Source organism: Aspergillus fijiensis (assembly GCF_003184825.1).
Source record: "Aspergillus fijiensis CBS 313.89 unplaced genomic scaffold BO72scaffold_79, whole genome shotgun sequence".
Taxonomy (NCBI): Eukaryota; Fungi; Ascomycota; class Eurotiomycetes; order Eurotiales; family Aspergillaceae; genus Aspergillus; species Aspergillus fijiensis.
The window spans coordinates 34,381-56,068 of record NW_024469055.1 but is presented as its reverse complement, the minus strand read 5'-3'; the positions used below and the strand labels follow the sequence as shown (position 1 = coordinate 56,068).

At 52.9% G+C, this 21,688-nt stretch overlaps 8 protein-coding genes across 8 annotated transcripts; 2 read left to right on the top strand and 6 right to left on the bottom strand.

The window, feature by feature from the left end:
* Positions 1–287: 287 nt before the first annotated feature.
* Positions 288–1,732, top strand: BO72DRAFT_390008 (uncharacterized protein; the record flags this gene model as incomplete). The annotated part of the gene is made up of 5 exons (XM_040941788.1): positions 288–464; positions 522–632; positions 696–914; positions 967–1,500; positions 1,586–1,732. 5 exons carry the CDS (start codon positions 288–290, stop codon positions 1,730–1,732), a joined length of 1,188 nt encoding a protein of 395 aa, XP_040796263.1.
* Positions 1,733–2,321: 589 nt separating this feature from the next.
* On the bottom strand, positions 2,322–2,624 carry BO72DRAFT_346613 (uncharacterized protein; the record flags this gene model as incomplete). Its single annotated transcript, XM_040940670.1, has 1 exon — positions 2,322–2,624. A coding segment is annotated over one exon (303 nt), but the record flags the coding sequence as incomplete, so codon positions are not given.
* A 475-nt stretch (positions 2,625–3,099) lies between these two features.
* BO72DRAFT_440139 (uncharacterized protein) lies at positions 3,100–4,897 on the bottom strand. The gene is made up of 5 exons (XM_040943439.1): positions 4,681–4,897; positions 4,246–4,621; positions 4,059–4,176; positions 3,892–3,959; positions 3,100–3,817 (listed from the first exon to the last, which is right to left on the bottom strand). The coding sequence occupies exons 1-5, from the start codon at positions 4,849–4,851 to the stop codon at positions 3,522–3,524; spliced, it is 1,029 nt and encodes a 342-aa protein (XP_040796261.1). The 5' UTR covers positions 4,852–4,897; the 3' UTR covers positions 3,100–3,521.
* A 933-nt stretch (positions 4,898–5,830) lies between these two features.
* BO72DRAFT_440137 (NAD(P)-dependent alcohol dehydrogenase) lies at positions 5,831–7,085 on the bottom strand (the record flags this gene model as incomplete). The annotated part of the gene is made up of 2 exons (XM_040943438.1): positions 5,831–6,786; positions 6,869–7,085. The coding sequence occupies 2 exons, from the start codon at positions 7,083–7,085 to the stop codon at positions 5,831–5,833; spliced, it is 1,173 nt and encodes a 390-aa protein (XP_040796260.1).
* Positions 7,086–7,957: 872 nt separating this feature from the next.
* BO72DRAFT_521209 (F-box domain-containing protein) lies at positions 7,958–9,497 on the bottom strand (the record flags this gene model as incomplete). Its single annotated transcript, XM_040949744.1, has 3 exons — positions 7,958–8,730; positions 8,798–9,190; positions 9,243–9,497. 3 exons carry the CDS (start codon positions 9,495–9,497, stop codon positions 8,044–8,046), a joined length of 1,335 nt encoding a protein of 444 aa, XP_040796259.1. The 3' UTR covers positions 7,958–8,043.
* A 289-nt stretch (positions 9,498–9,786) lies between these two features.
* On the bottom strand, positions 9,787–16,415 carry BO72DRAFT_521203 (acetyl-CoA synthetase-like protein; the record flags this gene model as incomplete). Its single annotated transcript, XM_040949743.1, has 5 exons — positions 9,787–12,206; positions 12,263–12,355; positions 12,424–12,698; positions 12,763–15,747; positions 15,821–16,415. The coding sequence occupies 5 exons, from the start codon at positions 16,413–16,415 to the stop codon at positions 9,954–9,956; spliced, it is 6,201 nt and encodes a 2,066-aa protein (XP_040796258.1). The 3' UTR covers positions 9,787–9,953.
* Positions 16,416–17,006: 591 nt separating this feature from the next.
* On the top strand, positions 17,007–18,390 carry BO72DRAFT_472595 (NAD(P)-binding protein; the record flags this gene model as incomplete). Its single annotated transcript, XM_040947148.1, has 5 exons — positions 17,007–17,264; positions 17,394–17,574; positions 17,636–17,844; positions 17,901–18,000; positions 18,077–18,390. The coding sequence occupies 5 exons, from the start codon at positions 17,007–17,009 to the stop codon at positions 18,388–18,390; spliced, it is 1,062 nt and encodes a 353-aa protein (XP_040796257.1).
* An 880-nt stretch (positions 18,391–19,270) lies between these two features.
* BO72DRAFT_501165 (Cdpnpt in complex with Thiolodiphosphate and (S) Benzodiazependione) lies at positions 19,271–20,609 on the bottom strand (the record flags this gene model as incomplete). Its single annotated transcript, XM_040948951.1, has 2 exons — positions 19,271–19,370; positions 19,441–20,609. 2 exons carry the CDS (start codon positions 20,607–20,609, stop codon positions 19,271–19,273), a joined length of 1,269 nt encoding a protein of 422 aa, XP_040796256.1.
* Between the last annotated feature and the right edge of the window lie 1,079 nt (positions 20,610–21,688).

Below are 21,688 nucleotides of genomic sequence, written 5' to 3'. Positions count from 1 at the left end.
AGAGAACCCAAATGGACAGAAATCTTCATCTTGAGACTACGCCAGGAGCCCCGAACAAAAATAGCCGCAGTATTGCGCTCCAAAACATGACAAAGGCCAAGACAATGCGCCCGCGAAGCCTGCAGTGATATTCAATGGAAAAATATCTCTCGCACCGTCGAATAAATTTCCGAGGATCCTTGGTCAGGGACTCGAGAATTCGACGATAATTGACTTCGATCTCATTTTGTTGAATGTTCTGACCTTCCATGTCTTTTATGATGAGTTACTTTGTTCCTACCTCGCGTATGGACTTGCAAATCGAACTAGACAAACCTGAGCCGACATATAAAAACAACGATTGCGTTACGGGGCACGTGATCCTCAATCTAGACTCCCCAGTCGACATATCGCAGATCACCGTTACCCTGCTGGGACGGTCTGTTTCAAGAATGGAACGCTCAAGCCACACAGAATGCCACCAGGTATGTTTTTGAAACTACCTGTGGCGCCCGGTAATATGCAGGCTGACCTTATCCAAGCTTATTCAGGAGACACTGCAGATATTCCCCCCATGCGGGCAGCTGGATCAGAATACCTCGAGATTCCGGACCCTAGGCCCTAAGCAGTACATATTTCCATTCTCCCTCGCGGTACGTATCCTACCCTTTAAATGACCAGTATAATACCGTTATTGACAAACTTCCCACTGCCAGTTTCCTACGGTATCAGGATGCTACAAAGCACACTCAACCAAGTGCCTGGAGAAACAGCCTCAAAACGAGCCTGCGCCACCCGTCCGAGGGCAGGAGATGCCCCATTTGCTCCGACGGCTTCCTCCCTCTACGGGCGTTCGTTCCGGCCCGGCCGAGATTGCATACGCCGTCGAAGCCAATGTCAACATTGGCGGATTCCTGAAGCAGTCCATCAAGCAGGTTGCGTGACATGCACACCTTCAAACATCCCCCTCTTGCTGACTCAACAGAGCAGTCCCGTAGAATATTCTTCTGCCCCACATCCAGCCTCCCGCCACCCCGGCAGTCTCTCTCGCGGCACCGCGCCGTCATCATCCGGTGCCATCAGAGCACCAACGAAGCCACCGCACAAGAGGTCACAGCGGCGATAGCCACAACGTACCACGTCAGCATCGAACTCATGTGCGGCGCCTATCTCCACCTCGGCCAGCGACTTCCCATCAGAGTGCAAATCACCAAGGTCAATTGCGCCGATCACGACCTCATCCTGAACGATTTCCAGGCGATGATCGTGGAGGAAACAGAGGTGCGGGCCGCGGGCCAGGTACGAGTCCAGCGTCTCTCGCGTATCCTGCGCACCGTAAGCAATCTGCGCATGTTTGTCTGTCTTGCCGAAACGCCCGTCGGGACGACGGTGAATATACCGGATGACTACTGGGGTGGACAGCTCCTCCCGACAGCGATCACGCCAACGTTCGAGACGTGTAATGTGCGGCGCAGTTACAAGCTTGAGGTTCGGCTGGGGTTCAACAGCCGGCCGTCCAAGGTATGTGACCAGCACGAAAACTCTTCCCTTGCACAAGAGCACCCCGTACCGGAGTTCGTTCCCTGACTGCTTCATTTTAACGCAGGTCCAGACGAGGATCCTCGAAGTGAATTTCCCGGTTCATATCGTGGCGACAGAGCCTGCGCCTGTTCCAAGCTCGATTCTCCGGTTCTCCGAGAAGCAGCAGGGCAACGCGGAGGATACCATTCCATGGCAAGGTATGACCCAATGATCTAGATATAGAGATTAATATATTTATGACTGGAACACGCATTGCTGAAAGGAAGCGGTCTTCCAAGTATAACACAACTTCTTGTGACAAACCTATCTGGATAGTAGAATGGTTGGCTATAAGTTGGGATCACTCAAGTTAGCTTAAGTAGTGTATTTGATGTGTCATTGAGTAGGCTCTTGGTAGCAACTTGGTTTTGATTGTGATTAAACAAATGGCTACGTCACTTAGTACCAGCGCTTCAGAGTAGTTAGACGCTGTGTTTTGTACCCGGAAGCATTTTTACGGCTATGGACCATCAACGCCCCAACAATCGAAGGCCTTCGGATATTGCAACTTGCGGGTTTCTATGAATTCAACATACTCCACCTCTCTTTTGAGTCTTTCTGTCCGCAATCAAACCCTAACACAGAAGAGCCATCACCACAATACCCACTAATCCCACCGCAGACTTTGTGGTGAAGGTGACAGCACCGCCCCCTCCCGTTGCCGACGCCGTCGCAGCAGTCCCTGACTTTGTGGACGAGGATTTCTTGTCCTCAGTGGTCTTGGAGGTCGAACTCGATACCACTTTTGTTGGCGTGGGGAAGGAAGTGGCAGTGGCCGTGGAATTGACACCGCCAGTGCACCAGACATCCGCCCAGGTGACTCCGCCCTTGTACAGACAGTCGGTCAGGTCTTGCACGGATTGCCCCACGGCGAGAGCGTAGAGTGCGCAGTCGTTATCGTAGGGCCGCACCCCGGCGGGCAGCGCGCACGAGTCGAAGACGGTTGAGTAGTTGGCTTGGTTGGGCACACCGCAGGCGGCGTCGTGGACCGGGAGTTCGTATTGATAGGAGGTTCCGCAGGCTGTGGAGGTGGCGGCTGCGCCGATTGCTGTGGCGGTGACCATGGTTGGCGTGATATGTGGTTTGACGGGAAGAGGAGTAGATATCAGGATGCAGGATATTGGAGGACGGAGAGTGCGAGATAGATTCATAAAACCACTCTGTGGATGAGCCTTAGCCCTGAGTGTATATATTGGGTCTGTCTTCTTTGCCAAGATGTCTTCAGGGTTGTATAATGGGCGCGTCAGCCGGGCTTTCGGCCGCCTATCTTTAGCCGGGGTAAGGCCTCTAAAAAAGCGACCTTTCTATACCCGCTGTAAAGGAGAGTGTGGGCTGCACAGCCCTGTCACCGATATAAGGGGCTACTACCATGTAGCACCCCGCTAACATGCGATGACGGGGCCCTCGGATTCCGGTTATGAGTGGACCGAAGACTTGCCCCATGAATGTACCAGGGAAATCAGGTCAACTCAATTCTTATCTGCTAAGCATGTTTTATGGACATTGATGACTCTAGCAACTATCTCCCTTGATCCTAACCTCTTCCCCTGCTTATTATCTACATGCATCAAGTTTTACTCCTTCAAATTGTCATTCATTTTCCATTTACGATATCGCCTCAATGCCTTTCCCTTAGCATTGACTTCACATTTCCTGGCTGACGTGCTTTTATCTTGTTTTTCCCATCAACTGTCTCTTACACATTGTAATGGATATTGAAGAGAGGACACACCCAGAAAATCCAAGTCTCTCCCACCATGGTTTGGAAGGCAGAAGAAGCGATGCAAGGAGAGGTAGTCCACATGCTTGTAACTCTATGCGCCTGAGATCTAACACCAGCACTGATAATCAAGGCACGGATGGACAACGGAACGGCAAATTCATTCCGATGCCAATGGTTGTATCACACAACCCAGAAAGACAGGGCATATTTCCATCTCCGAGTTCCACCCATCGTGTGCTCAGCGAGAAGACTGCTGCAAATGATCCTCCGCTGGCGCGGTCGGCGAGCGAAGTACCTCTGTATCTTCTTCGGCAGGACGGCGGGACAAGATAAAGGATCGCGAGGTCAGGAGTCGGTTGTGGGTATGGCGCTGTCTGCGGCCGTGTTCCTGAGAACTGTAGGGATAGCTTTGAAGCCGGTGTTTCTTGGACCCGAGATGATGAACGAAGACCGGTCGCATTGGCGGGATGCAGCCGCAGACGATGACCACGAATAGCTCGGACGCGGACCAGATACTCGAGTCGAGAGAGGACCCTATTCCAATGCAGAGCGCCAGTCAGCGTTTCTATCGCCGTGTGAGTTGTAGACTAGGGATCTAAGATCCATACAGGTTAGATCCGTACGAGAGCGTAATTTGACGACGTAGGTGATCTTGACTATGCCACACGCCGCGGCTCTGTTGATGAAAAGACCCAGCCAGTCAGTGGAAAGAGAATAGGAGATGAAAACAAAATCTTGACAGTCATTCCATGCTTTCTCTGCCAGTGGAACTCACAGTGGCCCAAGTCCCAACATCGTACACGCGGCCACGCGCTGCTTCACGGACAGGCTTGTGTGCCAGATAACAGGAACGGGTATGGCGGCGAGGACTAAATCAATATAGATATTCCACACTACACTTGCATAAATCAGCGTGACACGATTCTTCAGCCCGAATCGATACATCATCTATTTGGACGAACCTGAGAAGAACAGCGAGAAACCGGTTTGCACGCTGGTGTCCCAGCATTTGTGCGGAACCCACGGTTCCCACATAGCACGTGGTGGAGTGCACTGCACGAAGCCGAAAATATAATCAATTCCACAGATGGTACATGTTAGGCATATGACGAGCCAGAGTAGCCACCTCGTTTGGCGGTTGTTTGGGCCGAGGATGCGCCGGATCTGCAGCGCGACCGACGTCTTGCTGGTCGCAAAACCCAGAACCCCGAATGTTTGAGCAATCCACTCATACTTGACCACGTGGAGTTGTTGCGCCGTGGTCAAGTAGTATATATGGCGGGCAGCCCCGATGACGGCCAAGTATTGGGCAAAGGTGACCATGACGATGAACAAAATCTAGGGATATAGTGAGCGATGGCAATGGTGGTAAACGTGAATCCGCGTAGCCTACCTACCACTGTGATAGCCATGAGGTAATCATCAGCGCCAAAGCTCTTGACCAAGCGTCGACCATAAAGTCGAAGCACGAGGGCTGCAACTGCCACGGCAGCTTCAGTCCAAAGGACCGCCATGATAGCCGGACCTCGATCACGATCACCGCTAGCGGGCGGTTCGGTGGTGGCCATGCCAGTGCACTACTACTGAAAGACCATGAAGATTGAGAGATATTGAGAGTGAGATTCAGCAGGAAGAGGGTGAGTACAGTCATATAATGGACAGAGACGAGTCCATGTAGCATAGCGAACCTTGGCCCCAATGTCTGCCTCGGGGGCTGATCGCTTGATCGTGGCCGCCGGCCCGTGGTTAGGGCTGCGACAGACGCATGTCAGATTTTAGCTTCGGCTTCTTGACAGACATCCACCCTCAAGCAAGCCCCAAAAAAAGGAATGTACAGAACCCCTGATCATTCATCTGCAAGCCTATTTGCAGATTAAACAGTATCCTGTCAGTCTTATTTATGGTTTCTTTATGGCAGACGGAAAGTATCTTCAGCGGTCGTCAAATAGAAACTTTGCAATACATTGAAGATACGTTTACGTACATGTCACAACTGCGGATTCCGAAATCACGATAAGTTTAGTTTCAGGACAATTCTTCTCCCGAATGTACCGTACCCAATCAATTCAGCAAGGGATGCCAGTATTCCAAATCATGGTAGTTCGACAAATTGGCTAGGCAAGGGCTTTGGCCAGTTGTCGGTCAACTTACCCCTCACGGATCGTCGTCTCCTGCATTCTTGGTGGCTGTGACTTCTTGGCAAACAGGAACGACGTTCAATGCCTCGAGTGACTCAAGGACAAACTGTTCGGGGCACATTGACATCAGCAAAGTACCAGAAAACTAGTTGACCTGCCAGCCACGACGGGCTTACACAAACCTTGGTCTTTGCAGTAATTGGCATGCAGGAGCCGTTCCGCGAAGGTTAGGTCCACAAAGGCGCAAGTAGCAATTTATGTTGGAACTAGACTCCATCACCATTGATCGACGTATGATTACAGGAAAACGGCATCGGGGCGACTGCATGGTAAGTGATCCAAGCTAGCCCGAACAAACACGCCCTGTCTTGGGGACTCTGAGTATCAACCCTGCTATAAATTGTCCTATCTACCACAGAAGAATCGGCTTGATTGTCCTTCCACTCTTCACATTGCGGACCGCCTCCTCGAAGTTCTCCGCTGGATAAAATCCAACGATCTTATGCAAGGGTAACAGACCCGACTTCACCCACTCGATCATTTTCGGCACGAACTCCCGGTGCACCACATCCCCCTCCACGACACCCATGAACACCTTTCCTGCCACCATAAACTCATGGATGGGGAGATTGAGCGTCGCCGTCTCGGGCGCCGTCCCCAGCTGCACGATCTTGCCCTTGTTAGCCGTCATGCGCACCGCCTCGGCCACGAGCTCCGGCACCCCGGTAGTCTCCAGGGTGACATCGACTCCCGTGCCACCGGTGAGCGCACGAACCGCCTGTGTGACGAGGCTGAGATCCGCATCGGGGTCGATCCGAACCACATGCGTTGCTCCCAGCTCGAGGGCCAGCTTGAGGCGGGCCTCGTTGCGTGCGATCCCGATGATCGTCTGACACCCCGCGATGCGCGCGCCCATCACAGCGCTCAAGCCCACCCCTCCCAGCCCAAGCACCGCTATCGTATCCTCTCGCCGTGCGCCCGCCGCATTGAGAACCGCTCCTGCCCCCGTCTGGATCCCGCAACCCAATGGGGCCAGCAGTTGCAGTTCTTCCTTCTTCTCGACCATGCCCGCCACATTGATCACCGCGGACTCCTGCACGATCGTCCAGCTAGCGAAACTCGATTGTCCGAAGAATCGGCCGAAGATTTCTGGTTCGCTGGTGTGTGTTGTTGCTGCTCCTTCCTCCCAGAACACGCGGTCCGTGGACGTTGACTCGAAGTTAATGCGGTCGAAATTGTGGCAATGGGCCGGGTGGCCGCGGCGACAGCAGCGGCACGTCTGGCAGGAGGAGAAGGACATGAGAACTGGGTCGCCGACGCGCGCGGTGGTGACCCCGTGTCCGACCTGTCTCACGTATCCCGCGCCTGGAAGGAAAGACAGTCTGTCAGGATCGTGGTTTAAATATGCCTTGAAGAGCGGCAACGGCAGGGGAATGACGGCAAATACCTTCGTGACCCATCACCCGCGGATAATGCACGCCATGGCCACTTTCCAACCCAGCGAAATGCAGGTCAGTCTGACAAATGCCCGAGGCAATGATCTCGATCAGTAGCTCGTGGTCGCGGATGGGTCGCAGAGCAACGTTGCGGAGCTTCCAGCCTCCATCTTTGTACGGACCATAAGATACCAGCGCTCGCCCGGTGGTGCGTTGGATGTCAGCCATGGTAGATATTTGTTATACAGCTTACGCAGGTTCTCACATGGTCTTAACAGATATATGCTCGTCTCAGCCCATTGCCGAGTGAACATCCCGAGAACCATAGCGCAGATCATATAGTCTCAGGGGGTGGTCGGCATGCCGACATCAAGACCGCGGCGTTTGAATACATCCGGATTTCCGAACGCTGAGGTGGGAACAGGCCAAAGGATGATTCGTAATGTGGATTCCTGTCGCGGGTTTATTGGGACACGGATATAGAAAATTTCTCTCGGGTTAATCAGTTGCGCCCGAGACCCACTCCGCCGAGCCCTGGCGGAAAGTCCGGCATTTGAAAGATCCTTCAAATGTGAGGCTTGATTAGCTTTGTCATGAGTATGATATAGTCGTGTGTCAACCATCATAGCCATCCCCCATCTTCTCTATAGGGAGCATCTGACCGTCGGTATGCGCTTCTACTGCATGCTACGGCCGGCATGCCACGAGGTTTTGCCCATTACACGCGCACTGCGATAACTTCTGAAAAGTCATCTTTGCAGTCACCTTCTCAACCAGTTCCAGATAGCTCACAAGACACAGACATACACGTGACAGGCGAAGCGGAGGGCAAAGGTACGGGTCGATACGCCTGAGGCATCATATCTCAGGGCTAAGTTTTTCAAAGCACGTGCTGGCTCTCTTCTCGGCGCCCCAGGCACCAAGGCCCTTTATCAATGGGTTCTCGAATGTTGACTATACACTTTTTTAAAACGCAGAACGTCCGGCTTACAGCAGGTCACCTTGGACGTATGGAAAAGCGGTATCCCCGGCGTGTTGCTTTCGTTCCTTTTTCTCTTCCTTTATGTGTTCTTTTTGTGGGATGGGAAGAATGCCATTTGGGCTTCCCCAATGCAAAGAGCAGCGAGAACATCCTTTCTGCGCTTCATATACATCGTCCAGACGTTCCACCACCTCGGCGGGGCCTCTAATACTCCACCTCCAACGGCTGCCCAATCTTCCCCAGCAACCCTACCAACGCCTGCTGATCTTCTTCCACGCAATCCACTCCATCACCTTCATAGGATGGCTCCTCGTCATCGGTGTCATAGATCGTGGTATGCATATACGGCGTCGGCCCGAACCCATCGCAGAAGACCATGTAACTGTCGTCATGCATCCCAACCGTAATCCCCGTCTCGCGCTCCAGAGGCGTCATGTCATCCTCCCACCACAGTTCCGAGCGCCCGTAGCGGAAATGGCGCAGGTGCGGGAGCCCCGCCTGAAAAGCCCGAAAGTAGTGGTGCCAGCGCTTGTCGTACGTCGCGAAGTGTTTCTCGCGTAGCCCGGGTTTGTGGGTGTATCGGCCAGAGTCCAGCAAGGCCCGGTCTTTGTTGTAGACGGAGACCTCGAAGAGGATGGGGGTGTCGTCGAGGTAGAGCTCGGTTAGGGTCTTGCCGTGCGAGAGGATCCATTGGAGCTGGGAGTCGTGGACAAAGGCGTACTTGCCCAGGGCCAGGGTCTTCAGGCGCGGGAGGTGGACCCCTCGTAGATCCAGCTTGGGGTAGAAGCCGAAATAGTTGCTGGAGTAGATGGTGAGGTGTTCGAGGGTCGCGGCCGCCGGGGTCAGCCAGAAGGAGGGAAGTTCGGGGAAGAATTTGTGCGGTTCGTCTTGCTAGAACTTGGTCAGGAGACTGGGAGATACGAAAAGCCAAGGAGAATGAAAAATGAGAGCGTCCCACCTCAAGATCGTTTTCGCCGTTGCCTTCGTCGTGTTCATTCGCGATATTCAGCCGCAGTGCGCGCAGACTGCCCAAGATCTGGGTGAGATTCAAGACCACCGTGGGGTCCGTCGGGTTGATGTTCTGGAAGTTGCACAGGGACAACTCTTTGACGGGCTCGTCGAGGGACGCCACCGCCGAGAGAAACTCAGTCATTACACAGGAGCGAAACTCGGCACTCTGAAAGTAGTCATCCCAGGTATCTTCGACATAACAGCTCGGATGAAAGCGAAGCACGATGCTTCGTAGAGAGGGGAGTTCCTTCAAGCGCGGGACGAGCTTCATGAATCTGCGCAACTGGAAGATCTCCTTATCGCGGTTGCTTTGATTGGCATAGCGTGCTTGTGTGAAATACTGTGTCGATGAGTACAGGGTTTAGTGTGCATGAGAGAGGAGGGGAATTTACGCCGGCCCAAGCGCTGACATCCAGGTATAACCTGTGCACCAGTCGTGCCCGAGTCCTGTCTTCGAGGATCTCCTGAAATCTTTCTCGACTCTCTTTCCGGGGGTACACGGTCACCACCTTCAGCAGCTCCCTTTGACTGATTGCACTCAGGCGGCGATTGGTGAGGGCAAGTTCGCAAAGCGAGGATAGATCCATGAAATAAAGCACGCGGTGAATGATCTCCAGCGGGAGAGACGCGAGGTCGGTGCTGGTCATTGTGAGGTTGTTGATGTTTGTGTGTATGTGATGCCCTGTGGGGTGTGGAGGCTCTGCGTATATTTATGGTTGTTGGTGGCCCTAGGCAGCAAGTCCCGCCGCTGCCTGGTTGTGGTCTTGACATCCGCCCGATTGTTGAATTCCCTGATCCACACTAGCTTCTCCAAAAGTTTCCACTCGGACATTGTGTCTTCAAAATGAGCCAACCTGCCTTTCCATCATTCGCAAACCTGGAGAGCAAACCTTGGCATCGCCGGCCCAGATTGTAGACCAACTCAACTGGCCCGATCGAGCTCAGCATCAGACTACCATTTATCACATCACCACTTCAGGCTATTCGGGGTTTAAGTCGAGAACTTTGGTTCATCCATGGCAGATCAAACAACTATTTCAATTCAACTAATCATTCGAATCACCTTAAATACACAGTACATTCTTTAGTCATACATAATAAGGTCAGACATCGACCGGAACAGCTCCGATCAAACTTCTGCGCGCCAAATCCCGCACCGAGTGAGGTTCCACCCCCGCGCGCAGACAAGCGTCGTCTAGGGCTTGTCGTAGCACGTGTCGCAACCGCGTCTGCGTCAGATTGAGATCAAGCATGTTATCCAGAGCGACGCATAGCACCTGGACCAGGGCATCCATCAAAGGATGAGTCAGAAGATCCGTGTTATAGCCCAGCCGCAGCGACACCCCCTGCTCATCGGCCGTGAAACGCCACTCGAACAGGAGAGCAAAGATCGCGCCATCGGGCGAGACTGGGTGAGGCACCAATCCATCGATGTCCGGGAGCTGCTGGCCATCCTCAACACTGCGCTCCTCTCGAAAGGTGACGGCGCAGTCAAAAACGGCTTCGTGAGTGGAGGGAAATGGGAGTCCCAACAGCGCTAACAACGCATGCCACGGGACCGCATGCGCTACGGCGGACTGCGCTGTCGTTCCCACCGCCCGCAGTAGATGTTCAACTGTCTGTGTTGATTCTGAGGAATCTGCCACCCTGAAGCGAAGAGGCAGCGGCTCCAGGTGGAGTCCGATCGTGTCTGCGCCTGCTTCATTGGAGCGGTTGATGTATGGGCATCCGAGTACGACGTCTCGGGTATTGGCCAGTGTCTGCAAAGTGATCGCTACAACACCTAGAGCAAAATGTCGCAGCGATACATGGCAATCCGCACAGGTCTTCCGGAGACGTTTTGCTGAGGATGCGGGGATTATGGATTGCACGGAGGCTCCACGGTAAGAACGGGCTCGCTGCGCCGCTAGAGAACGTGGAACCTCAAGGCCCGTTAGATGGGCGCTCCAGAAGGCTTCTAGCTCTTTCGGCAGTGGCACCGGGAAGGACCAGGGTTCCTCGTCGAAGTATTCACGCTTCACAGCAGGTATTCGTTTACCGTGATACAAGTTCCCAATCTCCTGCAGGAGATGTGTCAGGGTGTCATTGTCACAAAGTAGATGAGAGAAATTGAGAAGCAATGTATCTTTGGTCATGGCGGCTCGAACCAAGCCTTGTCCAAGTTGGAACGGCTCACTGATCCATTCCCCTACATCGATGGTCGTCTCATATGCCACCTCGATGGGCTGGTCCGAGATGGTGCGCATGTTCCCGTTACGAGTCCTCTTGATGCGAGTCCGCAAGATGCGGTGTCGATTTAGTGTCTCCTCCACGCTCGAGGCGAGCCTGTGGAGATCAACGCGTGGCGAAAGACTAGCATAGAATGGAACATTGAACGCGCTTTGACATTCAGAGGTGGCGTAGTAGTGCACCCACAATGTCTCTGGAGGAGACAACCCGGTGGTTCCTAGGCGCCTGGTGTTCTTCCCTTGGGCCTCCTCTGGGCTGAGTGAAGCCTTGGGGAGGGCATCGACCAAGGCCGCAAGATCCCGCAGGACAGACCGCAACACGACATCCCGCACCGTCACCCGAATCTGAAAGGTGTCGTTCAGCTCGCGTGCCAGCTTGAGCATTGATATTGAGTCTCCGCCGAGTTTAAAGAAATCATCTTCTCCGTTTATATTAGCGGAGGGCTCGAGGCTTAGAATGCGTTTCCAGGCTTCAGCTATAGCTCTTGCCGTTCCATTGAGTGCGTGGATTCGCGTGTCCGGTTTCGACCCGGAGTCTCTCCTGGGGTTGACCTTCTTCAGTGCTTGTAGATCCATCTTCCCATTTTTCGTCGTCGGCATTTTATCCAGTATCTGTATCTGAGAGGGCTGATAATGAGGCGGTAGGGAGGTGCGCAAGGCTTCACGAATACCAGCCTCATCCACCCTCCCCGGGCATACAACGAGCACGATTGTACTATCTTCACGCAGAACCGCCACGGCTTTGCGGACTGTGGGCACCAGGCGGTAGACTGCATGCGCGATGTCGTCCAGGTTCACTCGATATCCGCGGACCTTCACCTGGCGGTCTTTGCGGCTGCAGTACCAAAGATTGCCCTCGTGGTCAAAGTGGCCCAAATCTCCGGTGCGATACATTCTTTCGTGCCCATCGACAAAAGGATCTTGCTGGAATTCATTCTGTTTTGGCAATGTCGTATTGATGTATCCATCACTCACCTGCACACCCGCAATGTGGATGTGTCCGACCGTATTCGGTGGAACAAGATCCCCGTCATCGTTCAATATATACAGCCGAGAGGACGGAACTGGACTGCCCAAGCATATTGGCAAATCGGGGGCTAGTCGGCCTAGGGTATTCATTACCGTAGCCTAGCAAATTCCGTCGTCAATAAAAAGAGCAATGGCAAAAGAAGGAAGATATCTACCTCGGTAGAGCCGTAAGCATTGTACAGCTTCCGCTCTGGGGACCACCAGCGGGCGACAATGGGCTCTGTGGCCGGTTCGCCGGCAAAATAGACCTACCAGCCATGTGGTGTCAGCAATGTCATGTAGAGAACCAGGAGATGAGAGTAGATGTCCCACTCACAAATTTGATGTTAGGAAAGTGCCAGGGAACCATTTCGGCGGCAACGGATGGGGTAAGAATGGTGGCGTCCACCTGGGCCAGATGTGACAACATGTCATCGTCCTTTGCTCGTAGCACCAAAGTGGCTCCATAACACAAAGTACCAAAGACCTCGAATACGCAACCTCCAAAGCCAGGAGAGAGAAATTGGGCGATCCGACGTCCCGGTCGGCTGAAGATCCGATATTCCTCGCGGGATTGAAGGGCTACTAATCCCCGGTGAAGACACTTTACACCTGTTTGCAATGAGAACATTAGACGAAAAGCGAGCTTCTGGGGAGAATCCTCGAGGAAACACACCTTTGGGAACCCCAGTCGACCCAGAGGTAAAACAGACGTATGCCACATCACTTGGTTTTTGTGTCGGCCACGATCTCATAATGGGGATTTTGGCGGTCTGTAGAACTTCCTCAGTTGCAACAGCTGTCACGCCTTGGAATCGCCCTCGTCTGCGTTGCTCTGACGATGGAAATAACACTAGAGGGGCACGGCTTTGCATTACCAATGATACCTGATAGTCGATTGGAAATGAAGCATCAATCGGGCAATAGGCCGTGTGTCCCAGCACAGCAGCCCAAACTCCGATAATCCAGTTGATGGATCGATCAGCAATCACGGCAATGGCATCTCCTGGGCGCGCATGTGAAAGGACGGCAGAAGCCACGCGCTGAGCCGAGTCGAGTAGTTGGCGATAGGTTATGGAACTTGTGTCCTTTGTTACAGCGATGAGGTCGGGATGTTGACTCACTGTGTTCCGGAATATGCTGCCGAGTGTCGGTCCAGCGTTGGTCACTCGTGATTCTGGTCGATCGGTATTACCCAGCTGCAGGAGAGTGTGATGCATGGGCGGTGGAAGGCTGTGGTGAAGGCAATGCCCTACAGTGAGACGGTCATCGGTGCTGGTAAGAAGGTGGACGATGTTTTGAAAGATGGCCGCCACGTCCTGTATTGTTGGAGCAGTGAACCGATCACTACGATACACAAGACGCATCCCGCCTGCGCTTTGCACCTCCATGACAAGGGGAAGGCTGGTAGATTCTCTCATGCGTGGTTCACGCAATGGGGGCAGGATCACTGATGGCCTGCGCATGTCGTTGTCCTGCACCACGAGCATGGTGGTAATCGGCGGGGTGCCCACGGGGCTCTCAAAAAGCTGAAATCGCGCGTATTCTCGAATGTCCTTATGAACGAGCTGGACGAAGGTAGACACGGCCATTTGTCTTTTGATTGCGCAATTGTATGGCAGCTGATTGATTAAAGGGCCGATCACAGACGGGGCCCAGGTGAAAGGCAAGTCCCGGCCCGAGAGCACCATCCCAAACATCACCTGGCTGGAATTAGAGTACAGAGAGACCAGCAAGGCCCAAGCGGCGTGTAGAATCGAGGCCGAGGTTACGTCCAATCGTTTTGCGCTCTGGTTCAGTTGCACTCGGTCCACAGGTTCCGGGTGCACATATTCGATATTCACCGGGCCACGCCTGTCCTGGGACACTGTATCAGGAATATTGAATTCACCTTTGGACTCTAACAGCTCGTTTTGACGATCGTCCCAGAACCTCAATGCGTCATTCTTTATCCGTTCTCGGAGCTGGTGTAGATCTTTTCCTGTTTGCGCAAAAGGAATAGAGGGTTTGATTTCGTGTCCTTGAAGTGCCAGATCCAGCTTCTTCAACAATAGGAGACTTGAAAACCCATCCAACAGAGCACGATGAGTGGTCCACACTACCATGCTTTCACCGCGTGGCAGCTCGCTCCCTTCGTGGTGTAGTACCAAACCGGACATACCTAGAGCGGTTCGTCTGATGATGCCATCCTGAAGATTCTTAACTTGCTGTGAGGTGCGAACTGCCTGTTCCTCCCAGTGAAATTGGCTCTCCGTTACCACCTGTTGAGTAATATCGGATTCACCTTCTGTGAAGACTGTCCGGAAAATTGGCTCTGCGCGCGTCACAGTCTCCCATGCCTTCTTGATGCGACTTATATCCTGGGTGCGATAATAGGAAATATGTTGTGCATAATTCACTCGAGGATCAACCTTTGTCTCCAAAACCATCTTATGCTGTAGAGGGCTAAGGGTTGAATGCGTCACGAGACCTGTCTGCTCGCTGGAGAACTTGCTGCTAGGCGCGGTCAACGGCGCTTTACATCGGGCGAACACCTCCTTGAGTGACGGTGCTTCCAGAATATCAGCTACTGAGATTGCATAACCACCCTGCCTGCAGAAGGAGGATAGGTTGACTGCAGCGAGCGAACTGACTCCCATTGACACACACGAAGCATTCAAGTCAATCTCAGTGGAAGGAACCTTCATCTCATCCTGGAACCAGGCCAGGACAATTTGCTTTGGCGTCTGGTTCAATTGGGAGAATGAAGTCTTTGATCTCTGGGCTTTCCGGGGTTTTTGAAGCCTCTTCTCCATAATGGATGAGAGTTGATGCGGATCCACTTTGCCGTTGGAACTCAAGGGCAGCTTGGGCAGCCGAATGAAGTGGTCGGGAACGGCGTAGGGCAGGGCCGCTGACTTCCAGGTGGTCAGGACCTCTCCAGTATCCAGCTGCGGGCTGACGATGGCTGTACAGAGAATTCCATTGACCTTCAGTGAATAAGCCGCTTGCACCGAGGGACACGATCGGATGATCCCCTGATCGACGTCCTGGTCTAAGTTGACTAGGAACCCCCGGTTTTTGATCAGGCGATCTTCACGCCCATGGAATTGCAGAATACGAGTGCCATCCATGTTATCTACCCACTCTGCTATGTCCCCTGTGCGGTATGTTGTATGGCCACCGAGATGAATGAACTTCTCGCTGGTTTGAATCTCGTCGTCGAGGTAGCCGGCCGAGAGACAGGGTCCTGCAATCCCGATCTCCCCTGGCGTCTTGAGCTCAGTAATGAGGCTATCATCTGTTGGGTTTAAGAGCATAATCGTGGATCCTGGAATCGGATGCCCGAGTCGCGTGGGCGAGAACCGTCCCGTTTGTGGGTCACGCTGTAATCTCTGAGTCAAGACGGCGCAAGTGGCCTCTGTCGGCCCATAGGCAATCCAGATCGGTACGTGTATGCTATCCCATAGGTCAAGCAGATGTTCTGAGGCAGTCTCACCCCCCAAGACAATGCGCCTTAGTTTCGAATACTTCGCGGGGATAGGGGGCCCGAGCGCCGCCAGGATCGAAGGGGTGGCAATGATGATGCTGCTTTCTCTTGCGCGCTCTGCCAGAGAATCCGAGTCGGCCAGGACTAACGTACCCCCATTGCACAGTGTGTTGAACATGGTCCCCATGCACGCTGCGAAATTCACCGTCAGCATGATAAGCCGTGATCATCGAAATCGGTCGATGGAAAATCGCAAGATACGTACCATCAAAGCCAACGGATAAGACCAGCAAGACTCGATCAGCCGGCGTAACATCGTAGTTAAACCCTGGAGAAGTCACAAAGCGCGCTACTGAGCTGCTTCTAACCCGGACACCTTTGGGTTCATTCGTTGTCCCAGAAGTGAATATGATAGCGAGAACATCGTCGATGCGACTGGCTACCTGCTCATTATAATCAGGAGGAGCCGAAGCGATCGGTAGACGAATTGCTCTTGCCTGACCGGCGGAGAACTCGGTTCCCGTATATAGCACGATCTTGGCTTGGCTTTTGTTTATCACATACTCTATGCGGTGACGGGGACATCTTTCTCGGTCGATGGGGACATACACAGCGCCCGCTTTCATAATGCCAAGGATCCCTACCACCATCTGTATGCAGGTGGTAGTAACGATAGGCACTATGTGGCCTGGTCTCACTCCGTTGGCCTTCAAGGATGCTGCCAGGTCGGTGGACTCTTCGTCCAGTTGTCGGTATGTCCTCGAGCCCTTGCGCCCATCGTCTACCGCGATATGGTCGGGCCAGCAAATCACTGGCCCAGCGAAAAGACCTAAAACAGTGTCTTGCTCGTCAAGCACCATGGCAACAGAGCTTTATGAGTCGCTTTGCTTTGATTCTTGAATCTTCAATCATGCATTTATATATTATTTCGTAGTTTGCCCAGAAGATGCAAAGATCGGCAGAGGAGCGTGGGCCAAGATGCAGTGTCGATTCTAGGGTCGAAAGACGTCAAGAACAGGCATTCGAGAACGAGCCCACCCACCGGGGTCCAGCGCCATGGTCAGGTCACCGATCCATCGCTGTCGCCGGCGCTTGATTCATGTGTCATATCCTCTGTCATGGCATTGTAATGTTGGATTACGTTATATGTCTTCTGAACGACATGGTCTTTCGGCATGTCCGACCCTCCTCATCCAAAGAATCTAGACCGACACACAGTGAGCTAGAAGCACTCGGGATTACGACAGATTGACACCGAACCAGATCTCTGCTGCCCATCTAAGCTTTGTGGGTCCAGATCCGGTGAGCTTGTCATCGGGAATCTGCTTTCCCACTTGCCGAGCCATAATCATCAACAATAAAATGCCCGCAGATTATCATTGACCTAGAGCCGCGTTTTAATGATCATTGAAATGTTCATACAGAAAGAACACAGATTGACTTTCCCTGAGATGAACCTCGCTCTCCCTGCTGGATCTACAGTCGTCGTGACGGGAGCCAACGGCTACCTGGCGTCACACACCAGTAATGAACTGCTCAAATTGGGGTACCGCGTGCGCGGCACCGTTCGCAGCCCTAAACCTTGGCTAAATGCCTTTTACGAGAGAGAGTTCGGGCCAAACAGCTTTCACACAGTTCTCGTGCCGGACTTTCGTGATCCCGAGGCCATCGAAGCTATACTGACCGGCGCGGATGGGGTCGTACACCTGGTGACCAACCTCCTTCTCTCCCTGCGGACACGGTCCACACTTTCCATGTCATCGTTCAATTTTCACTCGTACTGCTTCTCCTTTCCCAATCTACAGCCCTATGTCTCTAATGTCTGTGACTTCGTGTAGGTCTCCGACTTCACACTAGGAACTGACATTAATGAGGTGGTTCCTTGGTCCCGACAAGCAACCTTGAGCGTCTTACAGGCGGCGTCACAAGTATCTTCCGTGCGTAGGGTGGTGCTCATCTCCTCGTCAATGGCGTCGTATACTCCAAACCCTGGACAGCAAGGCATGATGGTCGACCAAGGTAAGCATAAAATTGAACGAAATGGCTGTTTGGCATTCACCTGAATTCCCACCCGAATCAGATACCTGGAATGTATCCGCTGTTCTCAAAGCCTTATCGCCCTCTTGGAACCTCAAGACGCAACTACATGACGCTGCGCCCCCAGGGGTGCAGAAACGGCAGGTCGAGGTATACAGCGCCTGTAAGATGATCTGTGAGTGGGAGGCGTGGGAATGGGTGCGCTGCCACCGACCTGCCTTTCAGTTCAACACTGTAGTCGCAGCGTTTGCGGTTTGTTCTCGTCCCTCCAATTCCTGGCGTCTGTTTCCCTCGCTAAAGCAAAACAGGTCGGCAAGATCCTGATGGACGAGATCCCCGGCTCGACCATGAACTGGGTACGCGGCCTGCTTCACGGGGACCGTACCCCAATGACTCTTGTTCCACCCAGTGAGCCTCTCAGCCTTTCAATTCAGGCCCTCTTCTTTTCGGATTGAATAGTTGTCCACCAACTGACTCGTCCCAGAGTGGTTTGTCGACGTCGAAGATATCGCCCGGCTGTTTGTGATTGCTTTGCTCGAGCCGACAGTAGCCTCGGAACGCTTGTTCGCCTTTGGTGAGTCGGCCAACTGGACAGATGTCCTCACCATTCTGGAGCAGCTACAGCCCGAGAACCCTCTGATTCCACGCCCGATGCCCGGGGAGTTGCACGATTGCGCGGACATTCAGCCCCGCGGGCGGGCGATGCAGTTGCTTCGCGAGTTCTATGGCCAACCCGGCATGACGCCTATTGCAAGGAGTATTGCCCGCGGAATTGGCTGTGAGCCCTTGAAGAACTGAGAAAGGACATGTTGAAGACAGGAGAATTCTGCTGGTCTTTTTGCTTTTTCCATACCTTTCCCTTTTCTTTTCTTTCTCTTTTTGCGGGGCAACAAATATAACAGGGAAAGTGGAAGACCCAGGAGGCGGGGTCTGGGTTGAGTCCCGCATAATCTAATGTTAGGGTTCTGGGCAGACTGAGCAAGGGATAGGAGTCACTTCTGTAGGTAACGTTGTGCGGTAAATAATCAAAAGCATTGTACACTACGAGTACCGATTTTATCCCATTCAAATCTTCCTCCCGGGGAGGCATATACCAAGGTAAAGACCGTATAACGGATAGCACACCGAGACAAAAAGTGTAGAAGTGAAGTAGGAGAATGAGAAGAGAAGCAGGGAAAGAATGTGAGCAAACCTGAATCCCGGGCCATGGCATTTCCCGCCGCGTCACTCCCATTGGGCGGAACAATCGGCCGTCAAGACCAGAAGAATGTACTGTGCACAGACATGGCTGGATGGCGCATGCTCAATAGGTAGTTGGTATGATCCTTTCAAGTGTCATGGAGCTGCCAAATCGCTGTCAGACGCTCGCGGTGGGCCAAGGCCCAGAAGTATATTTCGCCCAATCTTTTTCCGCCGATCACCCAGCCACCGCAACCACAGTTTTGTCCACACATGGAGCATGCATGGCAAACCATTTTCATCATGATCCTGGAGTGTTATTTTTGTAGATATCGTCTAAGACATAATGCTGCCACCAGCAGAGCGGCTTTTTGGGCCCTGAACTTTGGAACATGGATTCACTGCAATCATATTCTTTCCCAAGCACAGATCATATTTTATCGAGTATTCATTTTCCACGACTAACGACTATTTTCTCTCTGCATAGATACATTTCATTTCAATGATAATACACAGTAAGATACGGGCCCTTGCTCCTAGCGTACGAAAAAGACAACCACGCTTGGTGATGCGTGGTCTCGTCCAGGTTCTCCCCCGCACTAGGATCCCAGTCAGTTTCCACTGCGCTCCTGAGTCCTTTAGCCCGCTTGAAGGAGATGATAAACTCACAAGTAGTTCTGCAAGTTCGCAGCATAGACAGCGGCTTGATCTGACATGTCATGGCGTTCAAAGAACTCCGTCAGCACAGCCGCGACCTTGGTATCCGGAATCCCGGAAATGGGGAAGTAGAATTTGGGGATTGGGGCGCGACGGCCAGGATGGATCTCGTAATTGAGCATCAAAGGCAAGTACGTGGGAGGATCACCGGGCTGCGAGGGCCGGGTGGGATAAGCGCGAGGGCCCTCCACAATATTTAGAGCACGCCAGAGCTCCTCTAGCATTGACAGGCCCTCAGTGATATCTGGATCCTCCTTCGCCAGCCGGCCACCCATTGTCCAGTGCTCGATGACACGGTCGAAGCGGACGTCGAATTCGGCGAGGTAGAACTTCAGCCGTGTGCGAAGCGGGTCGACCAGGTCGCAGGACACGAGGAAGATGTCCGTCTTTTGTTCCGGCTGTTGCAGGTATTCCTGGAGGGCGTCGCACCCCTGCGCGAAGAGTTGCTCGGCGTCGATGGTGCGGATGGCATCCAGGCATAGCTGCGTCGCCGACTGAGCTGTGACTTGGGCCTTGAGTGTTGGGTAGAAGTACTCCTTGACGGAGACTCCGGCTGGGTCCAGGTCGAGGGCAAGGATTGTCTGTGTCTTGAAGGGTAGGTTTGCGATTTCGGTGGGAGGTAGGTGTGTAATGTCGCTGTCGCTGAGTGTCAGACGCTCGAGGAGGGCATGGTGTAAGTCTAAGTTGATCGCGGCGCCGATGGCCTTTAGGTCGTGCAGAGCGCAGGGTAGTAGAGCGCGGTTGAATGGATCTTGACCTGTAGTGGCCCTGTAGCTGGTCGGCTCGAATGCAATGCGCGTGGTTGAACGGGTCTTGGTGAAATTCTGGCTCAGTTCAAAGGGCCCAGTGCTGCCTAGGATGCATTGAAAGAGCTCGCGGCCTGGGCTAGGGAAGGGGCCCAAAGAAGGAACGATTAGGTGGGCGAAGAGGCAGAGATACTCATACTGTCGGTGCACACTGTAATTGCCGTCGAATAGTAGCTTCCCCAACATGGGGCCGTGGTGGTGCCAGTACTGATATTCATCTAGACTCGAGAAGCGCAGCGATCTACTGAGATGGAGATAGGGCTCAGATCCAGCCCCGCCTTCCTCACCCTCTTTTGTCGTCGATGGGCCCGTCATGATAGCGATGTATTGTCAAAGTCTTGGGAAATCTGCAATCGCAACATGATCTTACTTCCAAGGACAAATATCCAGGTAGTCCATGACAGAGCCTCACAATTATCAATGCGCTGCCCGCCAGCTCGGCGCGGCCAAGACAGCGAGAGACATGTCCTGTCACTGCCGGTCAAACTCGTTAACATGGGACAGGTAGGTTCTAGCCTCAATCCTGTGAGCGGATGTAGCATATCCGATCCCGGTGCCAGACTTCATCCTTGCCACCGCTTCCACAGAAAAATCGCATGGAAGTGTTAAAAGTTTCTAGCCCAGAAGCAACCCAGAAGCGTCTCTGTTTGCGGCGCTAGATGCATGCATCCATTGCGCGAGTCATGCATGAGGTCATAAGCTGAACGGATAGTGATCTTGGAATGACGTCCAGTCATCTAGTATGCATCAAAACTGCGACAGGCATTGCTATGGTCTTTTCTCATGTTGTGCAGTAGCCTGTGCAGGTTGATGCATGAGTATACTTGACTGCATCAGTGTTATTGCACTAGGCGCAACAGTTCCGGCAGCATAGGCGGCGAGTCCTTTCTACGATCAAGGCACTTGGGAAAGTGGGTGAATTGTGCAAGTTAGGCTGGGCAGTCAAATGTCGGGGATTCTGCAGCAAGAATGACATGACATTCCATAGCCTGCGGTCTAGCCGGAGTGGGAACTGGATTTCAACTCAGACTAATTCAGACCTTTCCTTGCTGTCTCACCTTTCTTCGGGATTTAATCTCCGGAAGTCTCCATCCGCCGTTATTGGTGAGAGTGTCAAGAAAATTCCATGCTCCACATTCCCCTTCTCCCCGACAAGGTTTGACACCCTGTGTTCCAATGCCTCCCTGTTGTCTCATTCTCTGGCACCTCGTTGAGGTAATTCATCGTCACAGATGAACCTTGGATGATAATTGACAACTTCGAAGCCATCATTCTTGAAGACAGCGCGACGGAATTGGACATTCGGGATGGCTTGTTCAATTCCAGGTCGGTCCTCGTGGCCATTTTACTATGGACTGATCATTCCTTTCCCATGTCTTAATCACAGACTGAAG

Bases quoted from the DNA above. Each gene is read 5' to 3' on its own strand.
- BO72DRAFT_440139 (XM_040943439.1), bottom strand. From the start codon at position 4,851: ATGGCCACCACCGAACCGCCCGCTAGCGGTGATCGTGATCGAGGTCCG. The intron at 4,622-4,680 runs GTAGGTAGGCTA...CTATATCCCTAG, and splicing joins ACCTCATGGCTATCACAGTG to ATTTTGTTCATCGTCATGGT. The intron at 4,177-4,245 runs GTTCGTCCAAAT...ATGCAAGTGTAG, and splicing joins TTTCTCGCTGTTCTTCTCAG to TGTGGAATATCTATATTGAT.